At 45.2% G+C, this 14,039-nt stretch overlaps 1 protein-coding gene across 1 annotated transcript; it reads right to left on the reverse strand.

The window, feature by feature from the left end:
* Positions 1-10,546: 10,546 nt before the first annotated feature.
* On the reverse strand, positions 10,547-12,092 carry LOC128046406 (fatty acyl-CoA reductase 1-like). Its single transcript, XM_052638482.1, is given in 2 exon segments — positions 10,547-10,832; positions 10,834-12,092. Coding segments are annotated over 2 exon segments (1,545 nt in total).
* Between the last annotated feature and the right edge of the window lie 1,947 nt (positions 12,093-14,039).

The raw sequence follows: 14,039 nt of genomic DNA on the forward strand, positions 1-14,039 counted from the left end.
TTTTCAAGTGTACGCGTTAGTGGCGTTGGTACTTTGATATTGTAAAATCATCATATGCAGAACTGTTCTCATTTTGCAAAACCAACTCCATCCTCAGTAAGCACTAACTCCTCTTTCCTCCTCCCACAGCTCATCACCCACCATTCAGCTTTCCATTTCTATGAATTTTACTGCCCTAGGTGCCTTATGGAAGTGGAATCATACAATATTTGGTGTTTTGTGACTGACTTATTTCACTTTACTTAATATCCTCTGGTTTCATCCATGTTGTAGGATGTACCAGGATTTCCTTCTGGAATCTTTCATTTACTTAAAGACCACTTTGTCCAGTTTTCCTTTGGCAGACACTTGGGTTACTTTCACCTTTTGGCTATTTCGAATAACTCTTCTCCGAACATGGGTGTGTAGGTATGTGTTTGGGTCCCTGCTCTCACTTCTCTGGGGTGTATACCTAGAAGTGAACACAAACTTTTGGAAGTCCCTTGAAATATAAGGTCAAATTGCAGTTGAGAAACAGCATGCTGGCTGAATCCTCTTAGTGCTCACCCGGCGTGCCTGAACTCCTGGCCGGGTTGGCGCCTGCTGGGAAAAACCAGGCCTGCAGGAAAAGGAAGAGAAGACTTTTTACCAAGCTATTTTGACAGATTGTATAAACTTAGTGATTAATGGAATGAGAAAGCAGGAAGAATGTCTTTCATTAAGAAAAAAAAAAGGAGGCTTTAGGGTTGCTTGGTTTTATTTTTCAATTAAAAGGGTCTGATTTTGTTTCTGGAGAATGGTTTTAATTTGGATAAATGGTTCAGTCTGGGACCCGCATGCCAGAACCTATGATGTATGAGTGCAATTACTCCAGGTTTCCTCGGGAACAACACAGACCTGGGCTCTGCTCTGGCTTAGCCTTGGTGAAATGGCAATGAAGGTGGCTGTGCCTTTGGGAGGCAACTCTTCTGATCAGTACATGGAGCCTGCAGGACCGGATGCTGGTGGACCCTGGTTAATTTTTACCCTTTAAGAATGTATTCACCATCTCAAGTCAGGAATGCCAACTAGCAGGCCCTACCCCTAGTGCTGGAACATGTTGGACCAGAATTGCTGGCATCGTTTCCAGTGTGGGCATTTGCAGAATTGGTTGGGCTTCAAAGGAGGTGTTTCATCCTTATATTGTCCCCGGTTACGGAGGCTTCTTGGCTCAGGCTGGGTTCAGGCCCTGGGCACTGGGCTTTCTACAGGGTGGTCTGGTGGGGCTTCTTTGGAGGGAGATGATAGGCTGAAGGATGCATTAGAGTCAGTGAATCCTGGGTGCTTAGGGAAGGATCCATCGGGTGGAGGGTCAGTGAGGACAGAGGCCTTGGGCAGGAACTGCCTTATGTGTTTCCAGAAGAGGGAAGGGATTGAGGAAGGCAGAGGAATAAGAGGACACCAGCATTCAGCTCCAGAAACGAGGAACCTTGTGTCAAAGTCTTAGCCTTCCACGCTAAGGGGAGTGGCAGGTCTCATGAGTGCTGGCCACCTTGGGGCAGTGGGGGCTTGGGTAGGGAGCTCAGTCTGCACACAGGAAATGTGCATGGGTGCAACCACAGAGGAAGGACAGCTTGCTGGGCTAAGTGGTCAGAGAACTGTGGAGCCTGAGGATATTTTAGCCCTGCAGATCCTGTGGCCCAGAATGAGGGGCGTACCAGCATGGTGGGGGCGGGCAGGAGTGAAGGTCGGGTAGGGGGACTGTGGGCCTTGACCTGCAGGAGAAGTGAGTGTGCACCCAGCTTTTAGGGGTGTGGGGCTGAGCCTACCCGACCCCGGGGTGCCTGCCTCCTGAGCTGCCCTGCTGGCATGTGAAGGGGCGGGGCAGCTGCGCACAGGCCCCTGAGGAAGGTGGCTCTTAGCATAACAAATAGGAAAGTCTTTGGGCTGAGGGCTGGCCAGGCTGATGAAGACTTTGGGTGAGATGGGTGACTGGCAACAAGAGAGTGACTTCTTTTGCTCTTTGCTCCTCCCTGCCCCCATTTAAATGCAAAAAAGTCCAAATTATAGGTCATCTGTAAGAGCATAATGCACTTTTATGGAACTTGTTTTTTGTTAGAAACACTATCATGACTTAAATGATGTTTAAACATTTATAAAAGTTCCTCCATTCTCACACTTACAAATAACTGACCATCTTCCTCTTTCTGGCCTGGTTTTTGTAAGTGTTCGAGGTTTGGGCTCCCCAAGTGGCGCTAGTGGTGAAGAATTCACCTGCTAATGCTGGAGACAGGATAGACAATGGTTTGATCCCTGGGTCAGAAAGATCCCCTGGAGGAGGAAATAGGCAACCCCCTCCAGTATTCTTGCCTGAAGAATCCTGTGGACCCAGGAGTCTGGCAGGCTACAGTTCATGGGGTCACAAGAGTTGGACACAACTGAAGCGACTTAGCACACAGTGTTAAGACATGTGATGTGTGTATGTATGTACTTTTTATGCTGATGGTTTTCCCAAACCTGTATCTTATCCTAAGCATTTCCCATATTTCTGCCTTGACTTCACAATTATCACAGTGATGACCCTTACAGCCTTGCAGAGTGATGGCCGTGCTTGCATGAGCTCCTAGCTGCTGGGCTGGATTCTTATTAGAGCTGCTGCTTTCAGAAGGTGAAAGAAGCATTCTCTGAGCTCTGGCCTGCTGGGGATCCGCCGGTCGCTGATATTGTGTATAGCGTACAGGGAGGTATGTGCAGGCCTGGCTGGGACACGGCCCCTCTACCTAGACTGCTTGTTGTGCCCCGAAGGGCCAGGTTTTCTCCCCTGCTCCTGGGTCCTGCGGGCAACAGTGGGTGGACGTGAGTGAGGCCCTTGCCCAGTGAGGTCTTCACAAAGGCACCAGGGTCAGGGCCCGGCACTGTGCCCTGTGGTCTGCCACGTGCTGTTGGGATTACGTGCATTGGAGCTGCTGTCATGCTGACCTTGGCTCTGGGAGGCTTTGTGACCAGGAATCTTGGCCAGGGTCCAGCTAGAACCTGTCAGGGCTGAACTCAGCTCTGCAACTAATAATGTTCTAGTGGGGTCCAGACAGGCTCAGCTCTCAGGTTTCGCTGCCAAGATAAGTTGGATTAACGGGCTGGAGCTGACGAAGACTTTTGGCCAACAGTGATCTTTCTTGTCTGCTCTCCCTCGATCCCTGCGTTTCCCTCCTTCCTTCCATTTGGCTTCACTGGTTGTTTCTGATGCGTTCTGTCTGTTGTCAGGCCTGTGCACTTTTAGGATATCAGCTTCTCTGTGTCTTCTGCTGCTGCTGGAAACGGCACGGTCTTGCCTGTTTATTCTGGGGCCAGGGCAAAAGGAGAGTGGACTCCGCAGAGAACACTGTGGCCTGGGTCCTGCCTCTCTGTGTGACCCTGGGACAGACACCTTGCTCCTCTGAAGTGCTGCTGAACACGGGGAGTTGGTATAAAGGACCTCCCTGGGTTGTTGGGGTAAATGTAATGTCATGTACACAGTGGGCTTCCTGGTGGTGCTGGTGGGAAAGAACCCTCCTGCCAGTGTAGGAGATGTAAGAGACATAGGTTCGATCCCTGGGTTGGGAAGATTCTCTGGAGGAGGGCATGGCAACCCACTCTAGTATTCTTGCCTGGAGAATCCCATGGACAGAGGAGCCTGGTGGGCTCTATAGTACATAGGGTCGCAAAGAGTCAGACACGACTGAAGCAACTTAGCATGCATGTTCATACTAGGTATCTTGTCATTACTTTTCTTTTCACTTTATCATTCAGCCTTTCTAGGAGCTGAATCCAGAAGGCTTTTTTGCCATGCTAGCCCGCCTCCCTGAGATAGAGCTCCTGGGAAGGAGGTGGGTCTGTGGGGCCCCCGCGCTCTTCCCACCCAAGCGCATGTCCTCTGGGAGGGAGCCTGACAATCACAGGCTCACATTGCCCTTCTGATGCCCAATTAGCACGTCCTTGGTCTTCTGATGTACTCTGGGGTTGGGCCATGTACATGTTGTTTATATCTCTCCTCACAAAAATCTGAGCTCTTCCAAGGACAGGAACCAAGGCTTCCTCTATCTTCATGTGATAAGGGCTTTGGAAGGAGCCGAGGGACGCCTGTGTGACCTTGGTCAAGGCCTCTGCCTCTGAAGCCTCCCTACTGTAAGCCTTCATTAGAGGAGGGACAATTCCACAGCTAAGTGGAAACATTTGAGAAGCTGGTTCTTTACAAGAAGAGAGGGAGGTGGTTGCATATTTTCCCAGGGTTTCATTAATTTTTTTTTTTTCCCAAGGCCACCATTTTCTTCTTTCTGGGAGTTTTGCTTTGCAGTGTATTCCATGAACTTTCAGAGGAGGGCAGTTGACACTTATTTTACAGGCTTGAGAATCTAGCCCACTGTTATTTTCTTGGAAAGTAGCCATATTTTAAGTTGTCATATTATAGAAAGTTGATGGTCAGTGCCTGCTAGGAATCTGTGAGGGCTCCCTGACAAGAGTTGGGAATACAAAACTGTTACTTCACTATTTCGGTAGCACAAAAGAATATTCATTTTGGACAGAGTGTGTTGTGGGGTTCCTTGAAGTCCACACTGTAAAATGGCAAGAATTATTTCCTTTGTCTTTCTCTCAGAATGGATTCCAGTCACTATACATATCCACTAGCAATGTGTAATCTCTTGTCTTATATTTAAATGACAGTTTTGTTCTTATAAAAATGTTGAGCATCCATCAGACTCCTGCTGAGAAAAGTCGCCTCTCCCACTTATCTGGTTCTGCCCAGGCTGCTCAGATCATGTTCACAGATTCTTTCTGTAGGACTGAGTGTCTTTTTTAAAAAAGTCTAGATTTTAGAGAGAAGTTTGAATGTGCTGTATGGTACGCTTGGTGCCTGGAGGCAGGTAACTCACGTTCAGATGATGGACGAGTTGGGAGCAGGAGTGTGGCTTTGTTTGCCAGCCACAAGCTGGGTCTCTTGATTAGTTGGTGCATCTGTCCTGCCGCAAATGGCCAGTGGCTGCTTCAGGGCCTTGGCCCTGGCTAAATTCATGGCCCTGTGGTACACGACACCCCCCACCCCCCCACCTCCCCTGCTACCCTCCTCCCACCACAAACATCACCAGTTTCCATCTCCAGGATGCTGTTCTCTTCCCAGCCTGATGAATGAGACGTGGTGTGCCAGCAGTTCATAGATCTCAGGCTGTTTGCTGGGAATAAAAGGTACGTACCTGAGGGTGATGATGGTGGGTGGGTTGACATTAATTATTGACTCTGTGTGAGGCCCTGTCAGAGAGTGACTCCATTGTTTCTTCCTTTGTTTGTTCATTCACTCCCTCACTCATTGCTCTTAGGCAGCTAGCGTTTACTGAGTGCTGACTGTGTCCTGGGATATGGTTAACCCTCGCAAACTCAGCAGGGCTTGCTGTGGCTTGATGGCTGAGATATCAGCTTGGATGCAGCAGAATAGCATGGTGCTGGGGGTTCTTAGGACCATGGGATTGGGCTGGTGGAGGTCCTGAGGATCATGGGATTGGGTGGTCCTGAGGACCAGGGGGCTGGTGGAGGTCCTGAGGATCATGGGGCTGGTGGAGGTCCTGAGGACCATGGGGTTGGGCAGTCCTGAGGACCAGGGGGCTGGTGGAGGTCCTGAGGATCATGGGGCTGGTGGAGGTCCTGAGGACCATGGGGTTGGGCAGTCCTGAGGACCAGGGGGCTGGTGGAGGTGCTGAGGACCACAGGATTGGGGGGTCCTGAGGTCCACGGAGCTGGTGGAGGTCCTGAGGACCAGGGGGCTGGTGGAGGTCCTGAGGATCATGGGGCTGGTGGAGGTCCTGAGGTCCATGGGGTTGGGCGGTCCTGAGGACCAGGGAGCTGGTGGAAGATCATGGGGCTGGTGGAGGTCCCGAGGACCATGGGGTTAGGGGATCCTGAGGACTGAGAGTTCAGAGCTGCGGATTCCTCCATCATGGCTCTTGTGTCCATCTCTAGTTACTTCTGACCATCTGATTCTGAATTCTCACTGTCATTTTGAGACTGAGGCCACATCTGTCCGAGGCTGTCTCTCTTGGGGCCAAGGGGCCCTTTGGCTCTTGTATGAGAGGCTTTTTTGCCATCAGTCAGGACCCTGGAAACTTAGCATCATCTGAATCTGTGCTTAAGGGTGAAAGGAAAAGGAGACAGACTGTTAAAGAAGTACGGATAAACCCAGTGGATGGTTGCTGAACTTAAAAAACTGCTTTTCATCCAACCTCATTTTTGAAAATGGAGAACAGTATAGTGAACAGTTGCATACCCTTCACCTTGATTTGCTGCAGGTTTCTTTTTTTTCCTTGCCATTTTGTCACATTGGCTGTATCTCTCTCTATTTAAGTGATATCTCTCTTTATTTACATAACTTATGTATCTATCATGAACTTTACCCACAAATACTTTAGCCTGTGTTTCTTGAGAACAAGGACACTTTCCCTCATCTCTCAACCTCAAGACCATGACCACTCAAAGCAATTTAATTTTAATTTGTTGACATCAGCTAATGTCTAGTTCTTACTTAGATTTCCGCATTGGCCCCCCAAAGTGCTTTCTTGCTGTCCTTAATCCATTCTGAATCTCGTCATGGCTATGTGTCACACTGTGTGATTTTGTCTGTCTGTGCCCTGAAAGTGGGAGCAGGCCACCAGCTTTCTTTATTTAATATTATTATTTTTCATGGCTTTTTCCCCTTTGAAGATATTTTTTTAAATTAATTTTTTTAAAATTTGGGGGGGATTTTCAGGCAGTTGTATGAAATTATACAGAGAGATCCTGTGTACCTTGACCCAGTTTCCTCCTATGAAAACATCTTGAAAAACTGCAGGACTATGTCACAACCAAGATGTTGTCATTGATAGAGTATAGAACATTCCATCCCTACAAGGATCCTCATATGTCCTTTATAGCCAACCCTACTTCCCATCCATCTGCACCCAAACTTCATCCCAACAGTCACTTATCTTCATGTCTGTAGTTTTGACATTTAAAGAATGTTACATAAATGGAATCATACAGTTTGTAGATTTTTGGAATTGGCTTCTTTCAGTCAGCATAATTCTCTGGAGATCCATCCAGGTTGTTGCTGTATCCGTAGTTTATTCTGTTTCATTGCTGAGTATTGCTCTGTGGTGTGGATTGACTACTGTTTTTTCACTGGTTGAAGGTCTTCTCTGCTAATTTGTGTCTTCAGTCCATGAACATGGTATGTCTCTCCAGTTGTTTAGATCTTTGATTTTGTTCACTAGCTTTGTGTAGATTTTAGCATGTAAGTCCTATATAAGTTTTGTTAGATTTACACCCAAGTATTTACTTTTCCTTGAGTGATTGTAAATGGTACTGTATTTTTCATTCTGGCTTCCATGTGGTCATTGCTAGTACATGAAAGTGAAGTCGCTCAGTCGTGTCCAACTCTCTGTGACCCGTGGACTGTAGCCTACCAGGCTCCTCTGTCCATGGGATTTTCCAGGCAAGAGTACTGGAATGGGTTGCCATTTCCTTCTCCAGGAGGTCTTCCCGACCCAGGGATCAAACCTGGGTCTCCTACATTGCAGGCAGATGCTTTACTGGCTGAGCCTCTAGAGAAGAACAGTACTTAGAAGCACTATTGACTTATGCATGTTTATGTTGTATCCTATGATCTTTGTCAGCTCACTTACTAGTTCTAGCAGTTTCATAGATTTCCTGGGATTATCTATGTTGACAATCATGTCATCTGAAAATAGGGACGGATTTATTTATTCCCTTACTTTGAGGTTTTGAAGAGCTGAGGGCAATTTCCTCATAGGATATGCTAGCTTGGATTTGAGTCTTCTTGTCATTACATTCAGACTCGCATAGGTGTGAGGTGGAGTACTCTGCTCACCTCATGTCAAGAGGTACAGTGTCTGCTGTCCTGCTCTTGGCCCTCAAAGCTTAATTACCTGGTGAAGGCCCTAGAATTCCGTGGCGTCAGGTGTATCTTCTCCTTTGTCCCTTTAAAACTCTGAGCATCCTGCTTCCTAATCACCGCTCACTCAATGGTTCAGCATCCAAGGATAGTCCTTGCCTGAATCAGTTATATATTGAGATCATGAAATGCTGGACTTTTACCATTTAAGTACTTTGCAGACATTATCCTACAAGTAAATCAGACTGTTAATTACCAATTGTCTTGCCTGGATAGAGTAAGAGAATTTTATTTATTGTGTTTATTCTTTAGATGGTTCTGTGAACTGGGCAACAGAAGCATGCTCTTTAGTTTGTTTTTGCGATGATACTCTCAACTGCTCTCCAGTGGCACCCTACGTAATCTTCCTGGGAAAAAGACTTAGCTATCGCTACAGCCACGCAGCAGATGCCTACCCAGGGCTCACTTGCCCAGCTCAGCCCACTGTTTGGGTGGGTTTGCTGAGAGTCTATATTTTCTGACATATGTCTAAGTCAGGGCTTCTTGAAGTGAGGTCTCAGGACCAACATCAGCAGCCCCTGGGGGCTGTTAGAAATTCCAGGTCTGGGCTTGACCATACTCTAGTCTGGGAGTGACAGCTGCAGGGTGTTCAGATGCCCACTCAAGTCTGAGAACCACTGGTTAAGTTTATCCATTCTTCTGCATGAAGCACTAGCTCTGGAAACCCAATGATGGTTCAGTCAGATAGCTTTAAAGTTGTTTGGCTTTGCAATAATCCACACATCTTTTTGTGTCAGGCTGTGGCTGGTAATTTTTCCAATTCCTCTCAGGGGTCTGTGCCAGGAAAGACCTGCGGAGAGCTCCATCCTTTAGCCACCTGAGCCCTCAATTCCTGTTCCTGCCCAAGACTAGGACACCCAGTAGAGTGTAGGATTGGAGAGTGAGGTCTGCATTAACAAGTGCAAATTTGGGCATGTTTTCAGCACTCATTCATATTTCACTTTGTCCCTGACTCACTGGCTTGCTGCCTTATTGAGTGATAATCTATATTTCTGGAGGCCTTTGTTGCCAGCTCTTCTGGTTGAAAGTAGTTTTATTCTTTGTCAAACACATGAAGATGGAACTTCTTTTGTGTGCAAGACAGTGTGCTCTCCATGCAAAGGGAGACGAGTTGCTTCCAGCTCAGAAGCTGAGTTTAGCTCTGTGCACACGTGAAACTTGATGTAGGAAGGGGGTATGTTCATAAGAGCAAAAGGAGGTGCTGTGGGAACTGATCGTGACTAAGAGCGAGGCAACAGAGAGCCTAGGGTTTAAAGCAGATGTTTCAGTCAGGTATATCAGATATCTATAGATACATATCTATGTTAGATCTATCTATCATCTATCTAGATAAATACATGAATTTGAGGGGGCCGGTGTGTTTGAAGTTTGCATGGCAGGCTAGAAATTTCCACAGGTTCTGATATTACAGTTTTGAGTTGAAAACAGTCTAGAGCAGAATTCCTCCCTCTATCTTTTCCCTTTAGTCTTTTTTTTTTTTTTTTGGTATGTAAATAAAGTTCTTTATTTAATCTTATACACATTATTTTATGCATTATTTTTCTTGAAGGAATTCAGGTCTCAAGGTCAAAAGTTAGTATGTGTTTACACACATATGAGAACATTTCTTAATGTTATGATTACCTGCAAATACATTATTCCACAGTAATGTACTTTCAGTTTTAATTGGATAGTATACGCCTTTTAAAGTCCTATTAATAAAATTCATTAAGGGAGGAGAGCACAAGTATGATGAATTCCTCCCTGTACCCACACCTGCTTGCCAAAGTCTCAAGTAATCATCCAGCTTCAAATCATGAACAAAATGTCACAGAATTGGTTTTTATTTGGTCATAATGTGGTCAAGAAAAATGTACTCTTATTCTTTCTTAATACTAATAGGTTTAGTGAATTTTCATTTTCCTTCTAAAAACACATGGCATATGCTGATATGGATTCTCAAACTCATTTAGATCCAGTAGGGTCTCTATAATAATATGTAGCCTTCTGATTATGAAAATAACTGATTGCTTATAGAAAATGATATGTATCAGACCTCAAATCAGAGAAAGGAGGAAAATGAAAATGTGTTTTTCACATTTGAGACCATTCAGTAACTTACAGGATGATGTGAAAATAGTTTGGCTGTAATTTTAACAAAACTAAAAATCACTTCAACTGATGATAAAAATCAAACACTGTAGAGTCAAATATCTACCAACTTAGCTAGTATTCCCATCCAAATAAATGCTTTCCACTGCACTAAATATTATAATTAGAAAATCACTCTATGTTAAGGCATATTTTAATTAGTATATTCCAGAATTGCACAGTTATACTGGTCAGTGTTCCTGTCTTCCCCTCCTGCCCTTACCCAACCCTTTTCCCCCAGGGATCAAAATGTTAAATCATGGTTTTGATGGCTATTTCAGATTTGAGTTGGCATACCACAGTGTATTGACTACGCTTTTATGAGCATACATTAAAATGTTACATAAAATGTACCATAATTTACTCCACATTCTGAGCTAAGATGGTTTAATGTCTTGACAAAAGGTGAAATGACTTAAGTACATTTTACATTTTATGCATTTAGACCACCATATGCATAGATGTTCTAATGCTAAATTCTTGTCTTCAGTATCTCATAGTGCTGGATGCTCGGAAGTAAGACAGAAACTTGTAACACAGACTAACCACAAAGTACCAGATGTTTCTCGCCATTTGTGATCTTGCAATAAAAATGCGCCAAATCAGGATCACAAGGATAGTATTGAAACCGTAACGTATGTTTCTCAACTTGTTCAGATGTTTTCTAGCTGCAGGAAGACCAGACATTTCTTCATTCAGTACATATTTCTTAGTTCCCATACAGTAGTTCTCTATATATTCTGCCCAATGTAACTGCCATACATCAATATTAAGTCTTTTTATCTTCAGGGTTTAGTTGATTCATTAACATATTGACATTGTCAGTATTCCAAACCCAAGAATTACTTGTGAAATATTCAAGAAACACCATAGCTTTGTGAAGGTGAGTTATTGTTTTCATCATCCTTGGGCTTCTTCCAGTCATCCTGAGGTAGATATCATACAGGAATGCTGGGGCCTTATGGCTTACAGCAATCCAGTAATGATATAAAAGGTGATTGGAGGTTAGATTTACATTGGGCCGTCTGAAGGCCTGTTCGAGAGGATTCCTCTTGAAAGTAGAAATTACATGGTATTCAACTTCACCCCAGTGGAAGGGATTAGTGCTTCCTGTTGTACAGTTATACACCATGATGTTTCTTGGTCTATTTACTCCGGAATACCAGGCTGCCGCAAGACTCATGTTGACAACTACATCTACAGGAACAAGATCTGCAAGGGCATTGTTGGAGGCACGCATTGTTCGAAGAATTCCTTTCCCTGCCGCAATAAAAAGACCACTTGGTCCATTAAAGTTATCAATCCATCCTGGAAAAGGTTCTTTCCAACTGGCACCAACAATTGATGGCCTTACAATCGCCACATTTAGCTTTGCTCCTTCTTGTTGTACAACATATTCTGCCAATGCTTTTGTGTATATGTATGTATTAGGTCTGTCTCCTATCAATTTGGGTGTGATATCATTTACTAAGCCATCATCCATCCACTCTAAAGAATCAATCAGCTTCTTGGGATCCACAGGGGGTGGATAGACTACTTCATCAATATGCTTTCGATTGCAGTAGGCATATGCCGTTGATACATGCATGAACACTTCCAGATTCTTCATCTGTTGTGCAAGCAGAATAAGCTGTCGTGTAGCAATTACATTTAACTGAACAGCATCTCTCAAATTTTCATTAAATCTTACTGTAGCTGCACAGTGGAATATAATATTAGTAGAATCTATGATGATCTCTTTATCTTCTTCACTAAGAGCCAGTTTAGGTTGGGTGAGTTCACTGTTGATTGCTATAATTTTCTCCCTAAAATCTGGATTTTCATCTCTCAATCTGTCAAAAAGCTTGCAACTAATGACTTCTTCTACTCGCTCCTGGGGTGTCTGTCCAGCTTTCTGCCTCACCAAAACATACACTGAATTCACCTTAGGACAAGACCTCAGCAACTTTTCCAAAAGTACCTTCCCTAGGAAACCAGTAGCTCCAGTGAGGAGGACATTCTTGCCTTCATAGTATTCTGGGATGGAAACCATTCTGATCCTAGTCGCAGAGGCTCTGGCCTCACTTTCCTCCTGGCCGTCCAGCGAGGGCTCAGCCGCCGTCGCCGTCGCGCTCTCTTCACTCGCTCTTCCACCGCCCCCGACCGGCTGCTGAAGAGCGGACTCCCCTTTAGTCTTTTCTCAAGGCTTTCAACTGATTGGATGAGGCCCACCCAATTATGGAGGAAAATCTGCTTTACTTGATATCTACTGATTTAAATGTGAATCGTATCTGAAAAAACCTTTACAGCAACATGTAGATAGACATTTGGTGTCATAACCTAGCTAAAAGGACACAGAAAATTAAGCATTACAGAGGAGAATCTGGGCTAGATACAAGATTCAAGTAGCAACATTACTTTGTACTATCTTGGGAACCCTGGACAATTTACTTCCCTTTGAGCCTCTGAGGTCAAGGGCTCTTTAGGTCCAATGCTGTTTACTGATTTATATAAGTAGAATAACGAGAAGTAATGTAGACATCAGGCTTGGTTGATCAAGCAACTCAACCATGTGACTGCCCATAAACTCTCTTCTCTGCCTTTTTAGTTGTCGCTTTCTTTCGCTGGTGGGCCTCCTGTGGCTAGAAGATGGCAGTCAATCGCCCACTGCATACTTCTGGAGAGAGAGTGTCTCTTCTACGGCCATTCAACTAATGTCCTTTGGCCACAGAAGCCTTGCACTGACTGGTTAAGCCTAAGTTGTAGGTTTTTCCTGTAGTCAGTGACTGTGTTGGAAGAGGGGAAGATTTATGTGGGTTGGTAAATATGTGCCAGAAAAGCCACCAATGCTGTCCCCTCGCTGGCTGGCTTCAGCCCAGGGCTTCCATGAGATAATGCACTGTCTGGCACATGTAAGTACTGAACAAAGTGGGCTGTGATTATAATATCCCCTACCTGGAGAAACAGGGAAGAAGGTCTTCTGTACGTTGGCTTACAATAGACCTAGGTGGATTCCCCAGGGAAAGGTCCTTATTGAAAGGGACTTACTGGCAGGAGGGGTAGAGTTCTCTGTTGCCGATAAGTCCTGCTCTGTGGCTTACTGGCCTGTGACCTTCAGTTCCCTGCCTCTCAGTGTGTTTCTCCTGGAAGAGAGGTGATAGGGCCTCTGTAAAGGGTGTGTCTTAGCATGGTGGTCAAATAAGAAGTTGGTGAAAGTGTATTTTCTTCCCATTACTTATGGAATGCCTCTTGGCTTAGGAGCCATTTTTATATATTTTGCCTCACTTGGTGCAGTTGGCACGACTGTTGATTTTGGAACCATTGTCACTGGCTAGGGGTTTGAGAGTCCCTGAAGGGTGATTCCCAGGCAGGGTGTTCCAAGTTTCCCGGCTCTGATGCTGTTGTCTGTAGTGATATTTGCACAGGGCAGAGGGCCTGGCCTGGTGGTGCCCAGTAGTGACTCCAGACTTGGCTTTGAGGTGAGGGCAGGAGCAGGAACTGGGGTGGCCATCATGGTGCCCAGAGCGGGAGTCTTTGGCACTCATCTGGGCTCCTGCACCCCTGCTGGCAGCTTGGTGTGTAATTGGCCACTGATGCATTGTCTCCAGGCACTGATAGAGTTGGCCAGCCTTGACACCTACTTCCATATGCAAAGTATTGATAAAGTGACAGGCCTTGAACTTATTAACACTGTTCATCTTCAGGCAAATCTAAAAGAAGTCTTGTCTCTACACATAGCTAAGAGACTGATGACCTGTTCTGCAGGCAGTTAAGAATCTCACTGAAAAGTCACACCATCTCTAAGGGTGTCCACACAGCAGATCGGAGACCTTCATTCACTCAGTGACCCACTTCAGCAGCAGGCACCTCACCATGATGAAGGATGTGAATGTTCAAGTGTCTGTCCCATCCGCCGCTGACCAGATAATTCTAATTCCATTTCTTGGAGTTTTTAAAATAATTGTAAATGGTGCCAGAGATGTTCTTTGCAGAACTTCAT

This window comes from Budorcas taxicolor, chromosome 4 (assembly GCF_023091745.1).
Source record: "Budorcas taxicolor isolate Tak-1 chromosome 4, Takin1.1, whole genome shotgun sequence".
Taxonomy (NCBI): domain Eukaryota; kingdom Metazoa; phylum Chordata; class Mammalia; order Artiodactyla; family Bovidae; genus Budorcas; species Budorcas taxicolor.